This window comes from Corticium candelabrum, chromosome 18 (assembly GCF_963422355.1).
Source record: "Corticium candelabrum chromosome 18, ooCorCand1.1, whole genome shotgun sequence".
Taxonomy (NCBI): domain Eukaryota; kingdom Metazoa; phylum Porifera; class Homoscleromorpha; order Homosclerophorida; family Plakinidae; genus Corticium; species Corticium candelabrum.
In genome coordinates this window covers 4,630,920-4,650,655 of record NC_085102.1, presented here as the reverse complement: position 1 = coordinate 4,650,655, position 19,736 = coordinate 4,630,920, and the positions used below count along the sequence as shown (strand labels likewise).

General features: G+C 42.7%; 4 protein-coding genes across 8 annotated transcripts in view; 3 read left to right on the top strand and 1 right to left on the bottom strand.

The window, feature by feature from the left end:
* Positions 1-880: 880 nt before the first annotated feature.
* On the bottom strand, positions 881-3,615 carry LOC134193586 (protein CNPPD1-like). Of its 2 annotated transcripts, none has more exons than XM_062662413.1 (8): positions 3,508-3,615; positions 3,364-3,433; positions 3,212-3,293; positions 2,924-3,044; positions 2,014-2,142; positions 1,896-1,957; positions 1,655-1,772; positions 881-1,595 (listed from the first exon to the last, which is right to left on the bottom strand). In XM_062662413.1, the coding sequence occupies exons 1-8, from the start codon at positions 3,565-3,567 to the stop codon at positions 1,233-1,235; spliced, it is 1,005 nt and encodes a 334-aa protein (XP_062518397.1). In that variant the 5' UTR covers positions 3,568-3,615; the 3' UTR covers positions 881-1,232. The 2 variants fall into 2 exon arrangements, with proteins under 2 accessions (XP_062518397.1, XP_062518398.1); XM_062662414.1 differs by having other exon boundaries at positions 3,364-3,430.
* Positions 3,616-3,639: 24 nt separating this feature from the next.
* Positions 3,640-12,578, top strand: LOC134193585 (phosphonoacetaldehyde hydrolase-like). 2 transcript variants are annotated; one of them, XM_062662411.1, is made up of 6 exons: positions 3,640-3,826; positions 4,152-4,301; positions 4,621-4,946; positions 10,969-11,163; positions 11,959-12,105; positions 12,171-12,578. In XM_062662411.1, the coding sequence occupies exons 1-6, from the start codon at positions 3,751-3,753 to the stop codon at positions 12,357-12,359; spliced, it is 1,083 nt and encodes a 360-aa protein (XP_062518395.1). In that variant the 5' UTR covers positions 3,640-3,750; the 3' UTR covers positions 12,360-12,578. The 2 variants fall into 2 exon arrangements, with proteins under 2 accessions (XP_062518395.1, XP_062518396.1); XM_062662412.1 differs by lacking the exon at positions 3,640-3,826 and adding an exon at positions 3,999-4,094.
* Positions 12,579-12,628: 50 nt separating this feature from the next.
* LOC134193584 (protein Wnt-7b-like) lies at positions 12,629-17,202 on the top strand. 3 transcript variants are annotated; one of them, XM_062662408.1, is made up of 5 exons: positions 12,629-12,768; positions 13,817-13,904; positions 14,937-15,499; positions 15,667-15,941; positions 16,291-17,199. In XM_062662408.1, exons 2-5 carry the CDS (start codon positions 13,840-13,842, stop codon positions 16,768-16,770), a joined length of 1,383 nt encoding a protein of 460 aa, XP_062518392.1. In that variant the 5' UTR covers positions 12,629-12,768; positions 13,817-13,839; the 3' UTR covers positions 16,771-17,199. The 3 variants fall into 3 exon arrangements, with proteins under 3 accessions (XP_062518392.1, XP_062518393.1, XP_062518394.1); XM_062662409.1 differs by lacking the exon at positions 12,629-12,768 and adding an exon at positions 13,324-13,364; XM_062662410.1 differs by lacking the exon at positions 12,629-12,768 and adding an exon at positions 13,624-13,727 and having other exon boundaries at positions 16,291-17,202.
* Positions 17,203-19,233: 2,031 nt separating this feature from the next.
* The window catches only part of LOC134193601 (glycerol-3-phosphate dehydrogenase, mitochondrial-like), a 6,530-nt gene continuing 6,027 nt past the window's right edge, over positions 19,234-19,736 (top strand). The window contains exons 1-2 of the mRNA XM_062662434.1: positions 19,234-19,480; positions 19,704-19,736. The exon at positions 19,704-19,736 is cut by the window's right edge and continues 38 nt beyond it. Coding sequence (XP_062518418.1) covers positions 19,400-19,480; positions 19,704-19,736 — 114 coding nt within the window. The 5' untranslated portion in view covers positions 19,234-19,399. The remainder of the gene's footprint in view (positions 19,481-19,703) is intronic.

Genomic DNA, 19,736 nt, shown 5'->3' with positions numbered 1-19,736 from the left:
CACAAATGCAAATTGAATGAGAGCAGAAGACCGACAGACACTCGGAAAATTCTTTTCGCAAGCGTCACTCGCACCAGTCATCCACTCCGACAGGAGTTGCTGCATGCTGCTCGCTTGCTCTTATAGCTAAACTCTCTAGATTAATAAAAGTAATGAGTCACGCTATCCTCGATGTCAATTAGTTAAAACTGTGGCTAAAAAAGAACAGCAGCTATTAGGCGTAGACATATCATGACGCCAATGCGCACAACTAAGATAATTAGAATCCACTAGCAACCGCGTTCTTGCGCACGCGCATAGCACCGTTCCAACGCCTTAATTAATTAATTAACTAAATGCAGTTAGAACGGAGATTGACAACGTGATTCAATAGGGCAATCGGAATGCAGGGACGCAAACTTAGCTAAGCCAACTGACTGGTCAATTACTAGGTAACCTCTATCGCACAGTGCCGCCTAGGTAGCCTTTACTTTGCGGGTCCTCCTCGGCACAATGCAATTACAGCTCGCACACTTAACTGCCAACAAACACAAGCGCAAGAAAAATAATGCAACACAAAGCACGAGAGTCTTCTCCACTCACTCAACCGCCCGAGACATGCATGCATCAACACGAAATCGCAGCATTTAACGCAAGGGTTTCCGAATGGCTTCTGTATACGCTCGATTCTCGCCCACAAAGCATGCATACCGCGCAACAGACGACGAGAAATTAGCTCGCCAAGTCTACGTAAGCCCGCGGGCCCGGCGAGAAATCACAAGCTTCATCGCGTTGATACCATCACACTTCAATCCGACGGTCCAATTCACAACCTAATGAGGTATTCCGCGATGACAGACAAAAAACAACCGCCCGAGGTTCGAAGAACAATGGGCAGAAATGAAGAATAAGAACCGCCAGAAACTCGGAGAAATCCGTGCCGCAAGAGTCGATAGCTTATAAACTCAGTGGTAAATCTCGTTGTGTGCCTAACCAGGGCAATTGCCGTAATTCATTTCGAAGTAATTTGGCGTTAATTGTCACAATTCGACTACTCTTTGCAAACTAGAACTGTTGCAATGGCCTATATAGACACAGGCGCGATAAGCGACGCGCAACGCAGTTAACATCATTAAAGTCGAAGAGAAAGGAAGCCCGCGTCGTGTAACCAACGAATGTCATTATGCCCGTACTCATTCAATGCAGTCAAATCGCTATACTCACTCTACGAAATACCGTCACGCCCACGCTTGTTAAAATCCCGCCACGAGGGAGGCCGGTTGGGCCGCCTGTCTGCTGCCTGATTTGGTCACCTTACAGTCGTGTCCACAGAAACCTTGTCTGGTGAGTCTCGAGGAGTTAACAACGGAACTATTTGAATGGACTCTAGAACTCAATGATGAGTTAGCAAGATTAGCAGCCCATTGACTGCACTCGAGTCTATTCTTAGCCTCTGCTTGATCAAATTCCACTAAGATGGTGTTGTTCCAGGACTCCTTGGAAGTCAGTGTGTGTTGAGATGGTAACCATGTTGACCGTGAAGAGTGCGCAAAAGCTGTCGTTGCTAAAAGAGTCGAGACTGCGATTGCATAGACTGTGCAGCACGTTAACAGACACTATAGGAGGCATAAGACAATATGTCGACATGTGAGTAGAATAGTCATACAAGACATACTCTCAAAATATCCCACGTTAAGAGGGTGGAAGGACAATGTCGTTCCCACCACGACCATATAGCTGTGAGATCACTGTACGAGAACCATCCAGCTTGGAGACCATGTTGTATGGCAAGACTAGAAAACAATGCATATCATGGATTAAAGGCACACAGCAAGCGTATTGCTGTGTGTATTGCAAGGCACACAGCAAATGCATTGCTGTGTGTATTCACTGTATTGCAATGTGTGCCGACTGACTTGGCACTAATGTCGCCCTCGATGGTTTCGAATTCATTGCTACTTACACGGACGTCCCAATCCTGTCACACACCCAGTTTCATGTTGATACATTTGTAACATATGAAGCTTCACTGACTAGAGCTTGTAGATACTTTCTCTCTAACATGTTGACAGCGCTTCGCTTTCGATGTCCAATTTTTGCCCATTCGCTATTCAATAATGTGCCGTCTTCTCCATCATCGTACAGAAACTTACTAGCGACCAACTATAAGAAATGCAATGCTCCATGAATCATCTCTAGAACAGAGTCACACTAGGCAAAAGAGTCTGTCTCACTAAACTGTTGTCAACATTGTAAACAACAAAGCCACACATGACTGCAGGATTGAAGGACTCTAAGCTATGCTAGAAAGAATGGCTTAGAGTGCAATAACTCCAATATATCAGAGCATCTACTGCATCTGAGACAAACAAACAGACAGACAAATAAACAGACAGACAAACAGATAAACAAATAAGCAGACAGACAAACAAACAGACAGACAGACAATACACAAACAGATAAACAACTAGACAGACAAATACACAGACAAACAGACAGACAAACAGATAGACAAATAATCACACAAAACAGACAGACAAACAAACAGACAAATAATCACACAAAACAGACAAACAAACAAACAGACAGACAAACAGATAGACAAATAAACAGACAGACAGACAAACAGACAGACAGACAATACACAAACAGATAAACAACTAGACAGACAAACACACAGACACACAGACAAACAGACAAACAGACAGACAGACAAATAGTCAGACAAACAGGTAGACAAACAGACACACAAACAGATAGACAAATAATCACACAAAACAGACAGACAAACAAACAGACAGATAAACAGGTAGACCAACAGACAGACAACAAACAGAGACAAACAGACAAACAAGCCACAAGCGACCATGATGGCGGTAAAACTTTCTATACTTGCAAGCAACATCATCATCAGGAGTCTACAACAATGATCACATGTTCTCACCACAGAAATGAGAAAAAGATCAGACGATGAAATAATGTCTAGAAAGGCAGGATCAGTCTGCTGTATACGCTTGCTGTAGATCATTGCAACAACCAGTTGTGTGTGAGAGATATTTGCTTCTCTGGCAAACAAACAGAACCATCACGACCACAATTATTAATATTAATTAAGTCAAACAAATCGCAAAATTAATTAATTATTTATTAGAGTTGGAAAAGCCGTCGCCATGACAGCATGTGTATACAACCGCGCCCACGCTTACAACACCACTAAAAATGCGTACAGTACTTTGCGACTGAGTCGAGATATCCCCGCCTGATCAATCGACTTGGAAATCGTGACTTTTCTTGAAAGTGATTGCAAGCGTATCCTAGAACAAAACGTGAAAGCTAAAAGTTTTTGTTTCAATTTACTTTTACTAGACTCATGCGTCGACTGACGATTGATTGAAGCAGAATGACTTCTTTTCATGTGTGGCATAGTGTCACTTGTCGGCTGCCTTGTTTCCTTCTATGAAAATTGAGACAAACTGCTGACGCGCGCCAGAGTCATTGAGAGAATCACGTGATCTACGACTGACTCACCTCACTATGATTGTGCGACCATTTTATCATACCGAGCGATGAAAGAAGCGTATCTAGCATAGTAACCTATCTCAGAACGTTCTAAATACAAATTAATCAACCACGTGCTTGCTGTCTGGTTGTGCGCGTGCGCGTACGCCTGCCAGACAGCTGTCACGGACTGCAACACGTGCAGAAAGCGTGAATTCTTAATATTGCGCCCCAACAAGCAGACGAATCTCTTGATTGTTGTGAACGATTGTTATGTCTCTTTTAACTTCTCGTCTTATTACTGGTCGTTTGAGTGAAAGGTTGCTGAGCAGCTGCAGCAAATTTCGAGGTATGTACGTCACACGCCGCGCCTCACAGAATGAAACGTGGAAGGCTTCGTTGTACGTTTTAATTAGTGTGATTGCTGCTTTCTGCAATCCAAAATTTTACTTTCTGTAATAAATTACAAGCTATAGCGTACTAATTAGCTAAAACAGAAGTCCACGAGTTTAGGAGATCCGGGTAAGTTGTTTCTAGGCGCCAATTTTGGTCGAGCTTCGCGCGCACTCTGGTGTTGAAGTTCGAGGCTATATTCTTTGTACAATCGCATTCTTGTGGTAACCGTGTGTTTCTAGCAGACTAGTAGCTATAAATTTGCACCGGGTTTTCTACAGGTTATACATGCAACGAGATGTTGGCTTTACGCAGAGCTACACTGTTCCAGTTCACAAGACCTCTCGTGACACGCACAGGATTTCACAGACGACGTGAATCAAGCCAACCCTTGCCGAACAATGTTCACACAACCCTACATCAAGTGGAAGGTAAATGAATTATGCAGACGTTTTCAACGATTTGTGACGCACTATTTTGTGCATGGGCGGTGTGTTGGGTAACGCGCGTGGGTGGTGTGTTGGGTGTAACGCGCGTGGGTGGTGTGGGTGTAACGCACGTGGGCGGTGTTTTTTTTTGGGTGTTATAACGCGCGTGGGTGTGGGGCGTTATCATGTGGAACATGTGGGCAGAAAACGTTGGACCATATTCTTGACTTGGTGAGAACACTGTACCAGGTCAAACCACTTTGTTGGTGTTGTATTTTCTTGTTTACTTAGTCTGGTATTGTTTTATGTTGTATGGTTGTAGGATCCTTGTTGCAGAACCCACGCTCTGAGTACCGCTGTGTGCGGAAATATCAGGGCAAAGTGAAGGCTGTCATATTGGATTGGGCTGGAACTGTTCTTGATTGTGGAGTTTACTCACCAGCTGTTGTATTCATTGATGTGTTTAAGCATGAGGGTGTGCCAATTACAATGGAGGAAGCCCGTGGTCCTATGGGAGCTCACAAGAAGGTTCACATCAGGAAAATCACTCAAATTGATTCAGTTCGTGACCGATGGAGGGAGAAGTTTGGTCGATATCCAGATGAGTCAGATGTCGAGAGGATGTTTAATAACTTCGTTCCTTTACAGGTGAGTGAACATGTCATTGTGGGTATGGAAAATGCAATTAATTACCAATTAATTACATTAGTAATAGATAGCTCATGAAAGGATGTTTTGTTTTTTATGTGTGAGGGGATTAGGACATGGTACTTTTTCATTTTGTAATTTGAATGCTGTCTGTAATTATCAAATGATTTTAAGTCTGAAAAACTTTCAAAATTGGATGGGTAGGTCAGCGGCTGCTTGAATTAGAAATCATTTGAACAATGTACGTGTGCAGGTTTCATATATTTGTGGGATAAAAACATGTTTGCAGTTAACTCTTGGTGTATGGAAGATATGTACAGCGTTATACAAGATGCAAGACCTTGTACTCTTTAGCTAAGCACCAGGGCAATAAGCATGACAAATGCTCAAAGGAATGGACACTAACGACAACATGATAGGTAAACTGAGAGCATTGAAGTTCAACAGTGAATACGTAATGCTAGTGAGAAAGAAGCAGGATATGACTCATTACCTTTCGGCAAGTTGTTGAATGGATACCAAGCGGTCACAGTCAGTACTCACGTGATTGCGGGTCTTGTGTTTGAGTGCTACTACATTTGATGCAGATGTAGAGGCAATGCTAGCTAGCTACTGTAAATCCAGAAATTTTCATACTTAATTACGTTGTGCGGGAGACGGTGAATAACCTACAAACAGTGGGTTGATTTTGAAACTATTTTACATAAGTGCATTGTGTAATGTAAGATGTGAGTCTAACATGTAGTAGCTGGAAATAGAGAAACTGTTTGATGACTATAACGGCCAGCAGTTGAGACGGGGTAGAAGGTGGCTTAGTGACAAGAAATTGTAGCGTTCGCATTTCATCTAACTCATTTGATAATTACGGACAGTCCTTTGAAATTTGGCAAGACATTGTGTTCCAAACATGCATTGTGTTTCATTACTGTTTCATGCACTAGAATTAATTTTTTGATTGATTTTTATATAGTAAATGTATACAGTGGGTTTACTCTTTGTTTTTGTGATAATTAATTAATTAATTGAACACATATATGAAAGCAAGTGGGATTGAAATCAACCTGTTAGAAACTCAGTCGTTTGTGATTTTCAAATTGTCACAATCATACAGTTAGACCTGTCATACAGTGCTCTATCTCCAAGGGACTTTCCCTGACATCATCTTATAATTCAATGGAACGACCTTCCTTTATTTACCAGTTGGGAAGCTGCTCTAATTGATGACAATAAAATAATTACATCTTTCTGGGCACCTAGTTTGCCTCCAAATAAAGCTGCTTTTTGTATGGGAAAGAAGTCACTAAACTTCATGGCTATTTACAGCAAACTGTCAGACAGTAAACAATCGATTACCTTATTAGTAATCGGATTCCATAATATCTTTTATGCCTTTTGTCTGGAAGAGCACTTTTACATGCCTGATAAACACATAGTTGTGTATGAAATGGTGTCTGCATTTGTGGTGTCTAAGACTGGAACGTTTATAATATTTGAATGCCAGACAGGAACAGGACTTTTGGTGATTACATAATGTAGGACATTTACAGCCACACTGATAAGGGTGTCCCCACAATCATGTGTGGCCTGTATCTAGTACCTACTAAGTGAGCAGTCCTTGACCTGTAGAGGACATGGTTGCTCAGGTGATAAGATTTATTGGAAATAAGTCATTTGAAGGTTTGTGTTAGTTTAATGTAGGTGTGTGTGTGTGTGTGTGAGAGAGAGAGAGAGAGTGTGTGTGTGTGTGTCTCTGTGTTTGTTTGTGTGTGTGTCAGTGTGAGTGAGTGAGTGTGCACATGTGTGTGTGTCTGTTTGTCTGTTTGTCTGTCTGTTTGTGTGTGTGTGTGTGTGTGTGTTTGTTTGTTTGTGCCTGTCTGTGTGTGTGTGTGTGTGTGTGTGTGTGTGTGTGTGTGTGTGTGTGTGTGTGTGGTGACCTTCCTTTATTACCAGTTGGGAAGCTGCTCTAATTGATGACAATAAAATAATTACACCTTTCTGTGCACCTAGTTTGCCTTCAAATAAAGCTGCTTTTTGTATGGGAAAGAAGTCACTAAACTTTATGGCTATTTACAGCAAACTGTCAGACAGTAAACAATCGATTACCTTATTAGTAATGGGATCCCGTAATATCTTTTATGCCTTTTGTCTGGAGGAGCACTTTTACATGCCTGATAAACACATAGTTGTGTATGAAATGGTGTCTGCATTTGTGGTGTCTAAGACTGGAAAGTTTATTATATTTGAATGCCAGACAGGAACAGGACTTTTGGTGATTACATAATGTAGGACATTTACAGCCACACTGATAAGGGTGTCCCCACAATCATGTGTGGCCTGTATCTAGTACCTACTAAGTGAGCAGTCCTTGACCTGTAGAGGACATGGTTGCTCAGGTGATAAGATTTATTGGAAATAAGTCATTTGAAGGTTTTGTGTTAGTTTAATGTAGGTGTGTGTGTGTGTGTGTGTGTGTGTGTGTGTGTGTGTGTGTGTGTGTGCACGCGCGCACGCATACATACACTGGGTAATGTGCCTGTGTTGTGGTGGTGTTATTCTAGCATAATTCTAGCAATTATCACCAACAAGGTTGCTAGTTTGTGGTTTTTCATGATTCTACCACCCTTGATCTGTTTGCCTTACCTTACCAAAGGGTACCAGAAGTGCAATATGTGTACATGTTTTAGTGTGTAAACACCATGTCAAATGAATGAACATAAGTTTATGTATCTGCTAATGACACGTGACACGTGCAACCAACCGCACAACAAGCAAATCAAAACATTGCTCTAAACTTTCATCTTCTAACTCGGTTTGTAGCAATTGTAGCGTCAGACAAAATTGAAAGTGGTTGGTTTAGTATTGTGCATGCATGCTTGAGTGAAGAAGAAATGTGAGTCTAATAAAAAACATTGTATGAAGACTTAGGAAGAGACTCTTGCAGTCTTAGAGTGTTGTTGGGGTCAGATTGGTTATGGAAGACTTTGTTGATGCAACAAGTCTGGCAAAGTGTATGTATTCCGATAAACCAAATGTTCTTAGAAAGATACAAATTGACGTGGCGTTGTGTGTGGGTTTTGACTTTATATGCACATTTGAGTCGGGAATCACTAAGAATGGAGCTTATGCATTTTAGATGATAGTGAAGAGGGTTTGTGTTGACTGACACGTAGCGTGAATGTGTACAAACGACCCTGACAGTTTGTAGTTTCTCACATAATTGTCAAAAAGTGTTCCAAATGTGAAAAATTTAACAAACAGGCTAGACATTTAGAGAATTGATGGTTGTTGTAGTTATCTTATGGAAAGACGTTGACAGCACTCGTGGCCAACATACGTTTGTTGCAACCAGTCAAACACATTTTGTGCTACATCTTTCATTAACTCTCAGTTTTGTTGTAAGAATTTTTTTGTTTTTCTCTGCATTTGATATGATCAATATGTGAGAAGGAATTAGTTATGATATCAATTTATATAAACAACATTTAGTATAATGTTCAATTTCAAACTCTATCTGGATGGTATTTTATCTCATTTTGTGTCACATTTCAGCTACAATATGTTGCCTTGATTTATTATACAAATACTAGCCCAGTCGCCTGTTCTTTACCTAGGCCAATTAATTAATTAATATGACCCACAGGCATGCGCCATCCCGCAAAAGTACTTTGTATACTTTCAGAGTGTCACACAGCGACAGACAAAATACAGCTTCAAAAACCGACTGCATTGTATTTTTATAGTTTTTAGAGAAATCGCAAAAATGAAATTTGCAAGCAGTATATCATTTTGTAAAATAGTAACATTCGTTAGAAATCCTGCTTGACCATAACCCTGAAAAGGGATCCTGTGCTTCGAACAGGCGGGTTTGCCGTAATGACAACTTTGTTGCTTTGCTTTAGCCAAAACAGCAGAGCGTTTGTGACGCCACAATAAATGTGTGACATCACAATAGGTGACGCAACAATGAGTATCCATAGGATGACATCAAGAACTACAGATGAATGCCAGCGATGCATACGTATAGGGCACAGACTACTAAAAACGTCACCAGTTGCTATCCAAAGTGAGAATAGGTCGCTTGCTAAAGGAGAAGTGAAGAAGTGCAGTGGTTTGTGAGCGCGTAGCATAGGAAACAAACTTTTTTTGACGTCACGATTATGAGAAAACACTAGCACAAAACAAAGTACAGGGCACCGGCCACTGTGAAGATCACACAAGTTGCTTTTTTGAAAGTAGAGAAGGTCATGTGCTAAAGGAGGAGCGGTTTGCGAGCGATTACGAAACATAAATTCAAAATGGCTGCACCCACGGGACCACTTTTTCCTTTATAATATTTGACAAATCGGGACGTTTTGTCAAAACTGTTCCAATTTGTCAAATATTCTATATAGTGCACATCACACACACACACACACACACACACACACACACACACACACACACACACACACACATATATATATATATATATGCTAGACTAATTTTGGAACGTGTAGCACTAAATAGTAGAGACACCGTTGTTGGAAATAGTTATATATATATATATATATATATATATATATATATATATATAAATTTAATATGCTTACAGTCATTTTAATAATGTGGAACTTCAACAGGAAAGCGATTAGTCAGTAGGAAGAGTTATCTCAGTGCCAATAGATCTGTTACTTATGAACACTTGCCTAGGACACTGTCTCAACAACTGAGTATTTAAAGAATGCATTATGACTGGAGAAGACATCAAGGTTAATTAAAGTATTTTACTGACAGGATGCATCAACATAGTATTATTGGAAAGGTTCTCTTGGTATGTATGCTCTTACATATATTGCATTTGACTAATGCATCTCTGTCAATACATGTGCATTTATATTACCATTTCCCACATGCCAGGAAGCAAACAGCAATGAGTTGCTGATGTAAGCGACACCTGTTAGATGTAATGGTATTCATTGCATTGTGGAGTGGATTTTTCTGTTTGTAAGTGTCCATAGATCTCAAAAATAGAAAAAATTATGTACAACTTTGTGTACATGCATGTTGAATTGATACTGAAAGTTGACTTTAATTGTATTAATCTAATGTATAGTAACAGCTTCATATGCTGCTTTTGGTAACACTGAATGCCTTTAGGTTTTGTAAGGTTGTAGTGAACAGGATTTTGCTACAGATGTACCAGTAATTTTAAAAATTTTTGTGGAAATTTGTGGTATGGTTGTTGCTAGAATATTGAGCAAGACTGGCCAGTTTGTATTGTGCAAGGAGCCTGTGTGGGTGGCTGTGAGCAGGTGCACACACACACACACACACACACACACACACACACACACACACACACAAACCTATCATACCAACACGCAGACAGAAGCCTATCATACCACTCTAGCACTATCATGCCACCTTGATGATTTTTATCAGAGAGCAATCTTAGGTATTTGGCACTGGTACACAGGCAAACACATTCTTTATTTCATCCTCATTCTATTACAGTATACATTCACATAATTATTACATTAGAATTTAAGAATGTACACCATCCACCCATCTATCTATTTCAAAACTTTATATCACACATTCTGATTGAACAGAAACAGGAAGCATATTGCCTTCCATCATGGACTTTAATCGTATTTATTGAATGACTGTGCTATTTCATCATGCTCACCTAAACAAATCCTTGCAAGCAAACACATGCTTTCAATTCCTAAGAACTAGAAACCACCATCCTGCAGGAATGTGATCAAAAGATAGACATGTGTGAATTCCATGTATGAATAGAATGGTGATAACCACAGGCTCTAAAGTTGTATGGTGAGAGTTCTGGTTTTGTAGGGTGATAGTCCTGGTCTGTATGGTGAGGCAATGACATTAACACCACCATATGTAAAGTGTTCTTTAATGCTCCACAGGGTGCATTCTAATGTTTCTATAAAAATACTGATTTCATCAGTGATGACTGTGTTGTTAGTGGTCAATGGATCTCTGTCATTTAAATGGCAATTAATGCTTGTTGTTCCAGCTGGCTTGTCTGTCAGCCTATTCCAAGATGATTCCTGGTGCAGTAGAGACAGCCAACTATCTGCAGAAAGGAATGGGTTTGAAGATTGGTTCAACGACTGGGTTTACGACTGCTATGGTTCAAGTGTTAAAGGAAGATGCAGAGAAAGAGGGATATGTTCCTGACTGTTATGTGGCTGCTGATGAAGTGCCCCAGGTGAGTGTGTGTGTGTGTGTGTGTGTGTGTGTGTGTGTGTGTGTGTGTGTGTGTGTGTGTGTGTGTGTGTGTGTGTAGTGTGGCTACATTTGTGAGTCAACTGTAACCACCCTGCTGGGTCTTGTTGGTTGTATATGACCTTCTGTGGTGTGTGTATATTTGGCATGTTTCTATAACAAATCGCTCTTAGGTATACAAGTTGACAGTAAATATAGTCATTGAGGTAGTAATTGTCAGTCTATGTTGTATCCTTTTGGATGTGGTTAAAGTACAGAGAGATGACCTGTCAGTCGTTTACAGCAAATTTGTTATTAATTTCGATGCTCATATGTCACATATTCATTGGATCTATCTGTGACATATTCGAAATTAACTTTGATGGAAGCTGTGACATCACAAGTTTTGTCTCTGCTAGGTGGTTATCTCTCTGACATCACCTAGAAATGGCAACTGTGTTTGTAGTTCAAACCAGATCTGCTATCATAATACATCTAGTCTGCCACTAGAGAAGAGTTGATCCAGATGGGAATCTCTCCATAGTTTCTAGAATCAGACCTGTAGTATAGACCTTACATGCATGAATGGATGAGATGGTTGAGACAGTCAGACTTTATGATTGTCTGTCAGGGTACTATAGTAAGTAGTGTATCAGATGTATCTGTGATAGGAGACAATCCATTGCCTGGGTACACCAAACATGACCACACACACTGACTGATCTAACACACACTGACTGATCTAACTAATACGACTGTCTCTTTATCCATGCTTCTTTACCTTGTGGCTCTACCCTAGGCACGCCCGTATCCCTACATGGTATGGCTCAATGCCATTCGTCTGGACGTGAATCCTGTCGAGGCAATAGTCAAGGTGGACGACACAGTGGATGGTATCCGAGAAGGAACGTCTGCTGGCTGCTGGGCAGTTGGTCTGGCAGAAACAGTAAGTCCAACAGACTGGTCTAGATCAAACTTAATTTGATTGGGAAAATTGTTTGGTGGTCTTAGGGCAATTATGTGGCACTGAATGAGGAGGAGATTGCTGCCCTTAGTGAGGAGGAATACGAAAGGAAACTGGGACGATCGTACAACATTCTGGCTGATGCTGGCGCTCACTATGTCATCAATTCGATCACTGATCTACCTCCAGTCATCGATGACATCAACAGACGCCTTGCCAGTGGAGAAAAACCGTAATGCAGTAGAAGAGAATGAGAACACACCAGACGGTTGCCTCATCAAGACTGGTAGCTTGGGACCACAGAAACTGATTGGAGATTGATTAGGGGGGACTGCATCTCTGATATCAGATATTTAGCACATTTCTTCCTGTTTGTTCACACTGCTTTGCTAAGCAGCATCAGTATACCACCTGTAAGGAACCAATAGAAAGTTGTCGATTAGCATTCCTCCAAATTGACACGTGTCCGTGGCCTCTACCCACGTGAAATTTGTTCCAATCTGTCTGTGAATGACGTCTGACCTTTCGTCTAGATTCTGCGCTCCTCAGTCAGGTCTCAGTCAGCCCTCGGTCGCCACCCGACCAAGTTGTGCAGCAACGCAACCCTCGATTGCAGCATCACCCGTCGTGTAACTAGACAAGCAGGTAAGCAACGCATACTAAAAATGGTATAGTCGATGGTGTCTGCATCTGCAGTGAGTCAGAACTCGGTTGGCACCAACCGCAATGACACATGAAGTCAATATTGACATCTCGGCCAGTCCGAAATGCAACGACCCTAGTGTACACTCTATTTACGGACGCACGAGTACGGATTCGCCCATCGATTTCGACCACTTTTACTCTCCCGATTCACAGGACGTCTCGAGTGCATTCGCAACTGTCTAACACCAGCCGGTCGTATGACCTTACAACACTGAGACACCGTGCTGCAGCCATCTGTTCACTTGGTGTGCGTCATACTAGAAATACAGCGACCGTGTGCGAGCAATCGGATTTCTCACTGTTTGCGCGTTGCCTGCGAGTGTACTCGTTGTTTATTATGCTAACCGGATTAACGTGGAGGCGTTATAGAAGGGCGTCACTGCAACCACTGATTGGTGGTAATTGCAACCGTTACTGCATGCATCTATCTCGCCATTTCCACCAAATACGCCATCTCGTTATTTCGCGTGGGACGCCATTCGACGAGCTGCCCTCGCGAAGTAAACACGTGCGACGACTAGACGTTCCCAAAACGTGTAAGCGGTTGTTTACCCTGAGTATGTATCTTGAGTGGCACGTGGCCGAGGGTGGGCCGTCGAAATTGGAATGCTATTCGACACCTAGACGACAGTTTTGTTCCTTGTAGCGACTTCGGCGGTTAGAATTCTATTTGCACGCGCGTGGATAGTTACCGGGTGTTGGTTTAGGGCTGCTTGTTGCTCAGCTTTACTGTAAGCGCTACTTACCTCAACTTTGTGATTCGATTAGTCAATCTTCCGGTGTGCTCTAGTAAGTTTCACTCGGCGAACTTACTCATTCGTGTCAGAGCGGTGGCGTTGGTTGCACGGTTTGTCTCTCATCTCTCTTTGCTCGAGCTCTCGCATTGCGCGGTCTAAAACGTAGGGCTCCTACTACATCCGTGTCGCTTGTATTCGCGCTTCTCTGCTCGCATACCAGTGGCTAATGTGTTTTTATTGCTCGTCTTCAGAGTTGACGCAAGGTCTTGACGAGATGAAGGTGCTAGCGGTTGGTACAAGTGTAGTCGCTGTGCTACTCCTTCTTGGCGGGACTATCAGGTAAGATTCACTGCGAGTTTACTACCAGATTCGGTTAGTTTTGGGAGACGCGTGCTGGTGGTCGTTCCTCTGTCATGCATTGCTCACTTGTGATGATGAACGGATGAAGCTCTAGCTATGCGAATCAACCTAGATGGCTATGCAAAGCGCGAGCGGCTCTCTCTCCGAGTTGTCACTTTCCGCCGGTCGGAACTTCTGACATCAAGATACGCTGTATGTTTGTTGCCAGTTGCTGCTCTCACGTGTTGGATGTACCACGTAGGATTGTATCCCTCAACAAGCCACTCAGTCAACAAACAACTCGGCGTCGGTAAACTCCTATTCTGTCAATACACCGAACCTTGTAAACGACGCGTAAGTGCACGCATGCCGCCATTTTCCTCGCTCGAAATTTTGCCGCCAGACTTGCACGCGTTGCTTGAATAGACAAGTTGGACCACTTCACAAGTTTCCTGATCGCCTCAAGCAGCGTGCTTTCACTTATTATCATCAGTTAGGCTTATGCACTGGCCGCTATAGCTTTATTCTATTAGTAAGTTTGAGAATCCAGGCGAGCGTCCGTTTTTACAGTTTAGTGGTCGGCAAGACAAATCGATTTAGTGCTCGCTCTCACCTATTGCCTTCAGGTTTCAGCCACTCATTTAGTGGTTTGTTCTCTTGGTCTGGTTGGTTTGATGCGGTCGATTTAGGAAGGAAGGACATCTTGCCGGGGCGTTGTGGACTACGAATTAGAGCGACGTTCGAGGAAGCAAACGCTGTAGGAAACTGTTTATGCAGAATTAAGGACGTAATGAGAAGCGAATTGGAACAATCAGTGTGTTCGTTTTCGTCTCACTCTGTGGTGTGTATCCAGGACGTTGGTTGGTGGTGCTGGTGGGGTTAGAGCTGGTGCTCTTTGACGCTCAAGTAAATCGAATTTCGATGGAATTTATTGGCTTTGTGTTGTGCATTACGTTTAACTTCCATCAGAGTTTATTTATTGTTGTGAGAATTTGATCATAATCAATTTATTTATTTCTATTGGTTATGTAGCATGTTGGTAACCCACCAGAGTTCCGATGAGCAAACAGACACTAACAGTCATGACATCACGAAAAGGAGTAACCAGTTTCGACCAAGAATTATTAGAACGGACAATATCAAACAAGCGGGCGGACAACGACATTGTAAGGATGGTTCTTGTGTGATGAACGATCAGGGAAGTGGGAACCAGAATGGGTTTGACAACGACGACGAAGACGAGGAGGGCAGCGCTGATAGTTGGTTGCCTCTAGAGATGCTGTCCTGGTCTGTGAAGGAGGTTCGAGTCCCCAGCAATAAAACGAAATCTTCGTTAACCGGTGATCGGAATACTACGGTCGTCCATCTGGTTGAACTCGATGCGACGAAACAGCATTATCGGACGATGGTTAAATGTCGGGACGTGACCCAGTTGGTTAACAGCGATTTATGTGAGAGGTATCCGACTGTATTGCCGGCGATCATTCAGGGAGTCCAGTTGGCTGTTGAGGAAACGATTCACCTGTTGAAGGATCGTCGATGGGACGGCTACGCGCTCAAGAAGAAACAAGTTGGAGAGAATCTCCTTCGACAAGGTCTGTCTGTTAACCACATTGCTACACACACACACACCACACACACACACCACACACACACACACACACCACACACACACCACACACACACACCACACACACACACACACACCACACACACACACACACACACACACACACACACTCATTCCTTACTTGTTTTGTAGCGACAAAAGAATCGGCATTTACGCATGCTATTATTTCAGCCGGTATTACTCATGTTGTCACTAAGTCATGCAGCAAGCATTTGATTGACGGATGTGGATGTGCCAGTAATAGAATTCCGGAGACCCACAGTGATGACAACTTCCAATGGGGCAGTTGTAGCGACGATGTCTACTTCGGTGCCAACGTCTCTGCAATGTTTCTTAACTCGCAAGAGCACAAGAGACGAGACCTTCGCACACAAGTGAACTTGCATAACAATAAAGCAGGGCGATTGGTAAGCGATTAATATATGGAAACAATTACAATAGAATGTGACACACAAGGCTTCGTGTATCACATAAGGGACAACTTTATTGTGCCTGACTTACACCCATGTAACGGCCAATCGAGTTACTACGTCCATAATGGGGTGATGATTATGTAGCTCGATTGAAGTATGACTGCATGTTGGATGCTGGTGTGAGACCACAACTCGAATCAATAAAGAGCAATTATGATAAAGACAAGCTCGTGGCCTCTGCATGGCTTTGAATGTCCATGCATATGCAGCCATTTAAATACACGCAATTCTTTGAATTTCTAGAAATTGTGTTGTGAGGTTATGTTGTTTGTTCTTGTTCCAGACTGTTATTTCCGAGCGGCGATTGCAGTGTAAGTGTCACGGTACGTCGGGGTCTTGTGCTCTCCGGACGTGCTGGATGAGCCTCCAGCGATTCCACGAGGTCGGACGTCACATCGTGCATCAATACGATCAAGCAGTTCAAGTCGTCAGCAACCAGATGAAACATGATCAACTCACGTCTGTCTCGCGGTACACGTTCAGGAGCTCCCGAAGTCACCCGGACAGTCTGGATCTCGTATACTACGAGAAGTCGCCGAGATACTGTGTGAGAAACAAATTGGTTGGCTCGTTGGGAACAAAGGGTCGGAAGTGCGAGCAGAATTCACAGAGTACGAACAGTTGTCTCCATTTGTGCTGCGGTCGAGGATTCAGAGTAAAGTATCTGGTGGAGGAATATGATTGTGAGTGTAGTTTTCGGTGGTGCTGTCGAGTCGAATGCAAAACGTGCAGGAGGAGAACACCGTATCATGTGTGCCGGTGAACGTTCAACCGATAGGAAAAACACAGTAAAACGTTGTCTAACATAGTTGTATATTGTCGGACAAAGAGAATAGTCTAAACTATACGGTTGTCATTTATATGAAGACAGAGACATGTAGTGAGTAGAAAGATGCGGTGGTGTAGTATACCCACCAAGACATTTGCAGAGACAGGAAGCTACTTATGACCATCTTCTCTCTCACGTAGTTTTTAATTAATTGAGAAGCAAGTTGAGTGGACGAGCAGTTATGTAGAGGAGTCCCTTATTCAGAGTTATGCATATAGAAAAATTTATCAAACCGTTAGTATGAATGTGTTGACACTGACAGAGTTAGTTGGATTGTGTGGCTGCTGGTTGTTTGTGGTTTCTTTGTGTTGTGTAGTAATGAGGATTATTGGGGGGATTAGTGTGGATAGGCTTATTAATTTGTCGACAATAAGGTTTGGTTGCCAATCAGTTGGATCAAGAGCGAACAATGGATGGTGGACTGGTGATCAACTGTGGATCTACATGTCAATACAAACAGCTGCTCGTTGTGTTTTGATGTTATGCAGTGGAGATTAGACAAAAACATATGCTGACAGGGTTATACTTGGATATGTCATAGGAGAGAGTGGGATGGTCCGCACCGAGTTGGGTGGTCGAGTTGGATGGTTCACATCCAGTAGAATGGTCAACATCAAGTAGGATGGTCTACGTCCAGTAGGATGGTCCATATCAAGTAGGATGGTCCATGTCCAGTAGGATGGTCCATGTCCAGTAGGATGGTCCACGTCTGGTAGGATGGTCCACGTCTGGTAGGATGGTCCACGTTCAGTAGGATGGTCCATGTCTAGTAGGATAGTCCACATCCAGTTGGATGGTCGACATCAAGTAGGATGGTCCACATCCAGTAGGATGGTCCATGTCCAGTAGGATGGTCCACGTCCAGTTGGATGGTTCATGTCCAGTAGGATGGTTCACATTGAGTAGGATGGTCCACATTTGAGTTGGATGGTCCACATCTGAGTTGGATGGTCTACGTCCAGTAGGATGGTCTACGTCCAGTAGGATGGTCTACGTCCAGTAGGATGGTCTACGTCCAGTAGGATGGTCCATATTAAGTAGGACTGTTCATGTCAAGTAGGACACATTGTGGTTGATGTGCATGCTGTACAGTCTGTTACATTCCTGGAGTATCCATATCCTCTCCTGATTGCATGTGGTCAACCATTGTCAGCAAAAGATCAATACAAATTTGCCATCACTATTCTTGGAAGTAAATGGCAATAATTCCATCTCAACTTCGATTCCCCCCAAGGTAAAATCAAATCCCTGTGTAGTAGGAATCTGGCCAGCTTTCCAGACAAGATCCTGTTACGAGCAATTTGTCCACTAGTCTAGAATCATTGTACAGACATGAGTGTTATGGGAAGCTCCATCGATCACACCAACTGACACTCTAGAGAAATCTGATAGAACCGAGAAGTCAAAACTTCTCGACTTTTCCTGCTCACCAACATTTCCATCAGTACCATCCACAGGCTCTAGATCAACAAGCACAAAATTTGGAGAACAATTGGAACACACAGAAGGAAGATACAAGTACCAGCATTAACAAGGTTACCTAATATCCCATCCCTTCTATAATGTAATAGATAGCCATCAATGACAGACTACACCTAAGTAATTAACATCAGTAAATTGAGATGATCATCACAACTACAACTCGCCAATCTTTTATATCAATGCCGTTTGACTGTCTGTGCTATTAACTCATACAGTTTGTGTGTAATTAGTTAATTAACATAGACAGAGACGTCAGACACTAGCTGACCAATCACAATCATTCATTTGTTCAGTCATCAAACATAAGTTTCTACACAAACCAAATATCATACTTAATGCCACACCTTCATTTCATCCACCACAGAAATTATGTAGCAACTTTCAACTCTGTTCACGTGACCCGGTCTATTTTGCGTGGGCGCGGTTAGATTATTGGCGTGCACTTGAAAGGTTGGCGAAGCCCGGCGGGTGCAGCTACGTGCGAATCAGTGCCTAGCACGTCTTCAAATATTTTCTCAGCTTATCGCAAGCTTGTAACACGTCGAGAACCGGCAATACGCTGAGCACCCGATAGTAACTCGGTTGCGGTTGCTTGCCATGTGAGCATGCTTTGCCGCGCAACGCAGCCGGCGCGTTTTTAGAAGTGACATCTATTGGAATTCCATAAAAACGTTTGTTTCCACCTGGCCGCTTCTTGTAGTGGATCCGGGATCTGGACAGACCGACAGTCAGTCAAACTGTTTGTGTTGACCCACGGATTGTGATTGTTCTAAAAGGTTTGCCTGCGTTGAAATCGCCGCGTGGCATCATTCACACGCACGCACCAAGTTCTGCGCTTGAAACATCTCGAATGACGAAGTGAGACAAATTACATCCGGGTGTTTCTTTTATACGGGTGTTTATCTTATCCGGGAGACTAAGTTTCTGTACTCTATTGAATTTGATTGTAAAGGTATTGTAAACTAAATACAGGCGGTGTAGCCTTGAGGAAGCAACCGTGACAATTTCAAATCACTGCCTCACTGCGACAGTTTTAGAATCTACCTACATCCGGGCCATCCGTTGCTTAGCTTAGGTTGACATGTCGGTAGTGCGATACGTATCGGCCACTGCAGTAGCCGTCTCGGCCGCCGGTTACTTTGGTTACCGATGGAAGTGGAAGGTAAGAGCTTAGGTATCTGTCTGACTAGAGTAACTGTCAGTTTGTCTCCCCATCGACGCCATTCATATCTTCTTTGTCTGAAGTAGCAACTTGCGTGACTTTGTTGAAAAAATGGTAGAATGCGATGTGGCACTGTCACGTGTTTATGTGTGTGACACTTTTTAGCTAACAATAATGGCAGTTGTTTTATGGTCACGTGATCGTTTCTTTTATTTCTTTGTAGACTGACTCGGCGACTGAAGCCGGTTCTGAACGG

Bases quoted from the DNA above. Each gene is read 5' to 3' on its own strand.
- LOC134193586 (XM_062662413.1), bottom strand. From the start codon at position 3,567: ATGCTAGATACGCTTCTTTCATCGCTCGGTATGATAAAATGGTCGCAC. The intron at 1,958-2,013 runs GTCAGTGAAGCT...GGTGTGTGACAG, and splicing joins GAAAGTATCTACAAGCTCTA to GATTGGGACGTCCGTGTAAG. The intron at 1,773-1,895 runs GTCAGTCGGCAC...ATTGTTTTCTAG, and splicing joins GAGGGCGACATTAGTGCCAA to TCTTGCCATACAACATGGTC.
- LOC134193585 (XM_062662411.1), top strand. From the start codon at position 3,751: ATGTCTCTTTTAACTTCTCGTCTTATTACTGGTCGTTTGAGTGAAAGG. The intron at 4,947-10,968 runs GTGAGTGAACAT...TTGTTGTTCCAG, and splicing joins ATAACTTCGTTCCTTTACAG to CTGGCTTGTCTGTCAGCCTA. The intron at 11,164-11,958 runs GTGAGTGTGTGT...GCTCTACCCTAG, and splicing joins CTGCTGATGAAGTGCCCCAG to GCACGCCCGTATCCCTACAT.
- LOC134193584 (XM_062662410.1), top strand. From the start codon at position 13,840: ATGAAGGTGCTAGCGGTTGGTACAAGTGTAGTCGCTGTGCTACTCCTT. The intron at 15,500-15,666 runs GTCTGTCTGTTA...CTTGTTTTGTAG, and splicing joins AGAGAATCTCCTTCGACAAG to CGACAAAAGAATCGGCATTT. The intron at 15,942-16,290 runs GTAAGCGATTAA...TTCTTGTTCCAG, and splicing joins ACAATAAAGCAGGGCGATTG to ACTGTTATTTCCGAGCGGCG.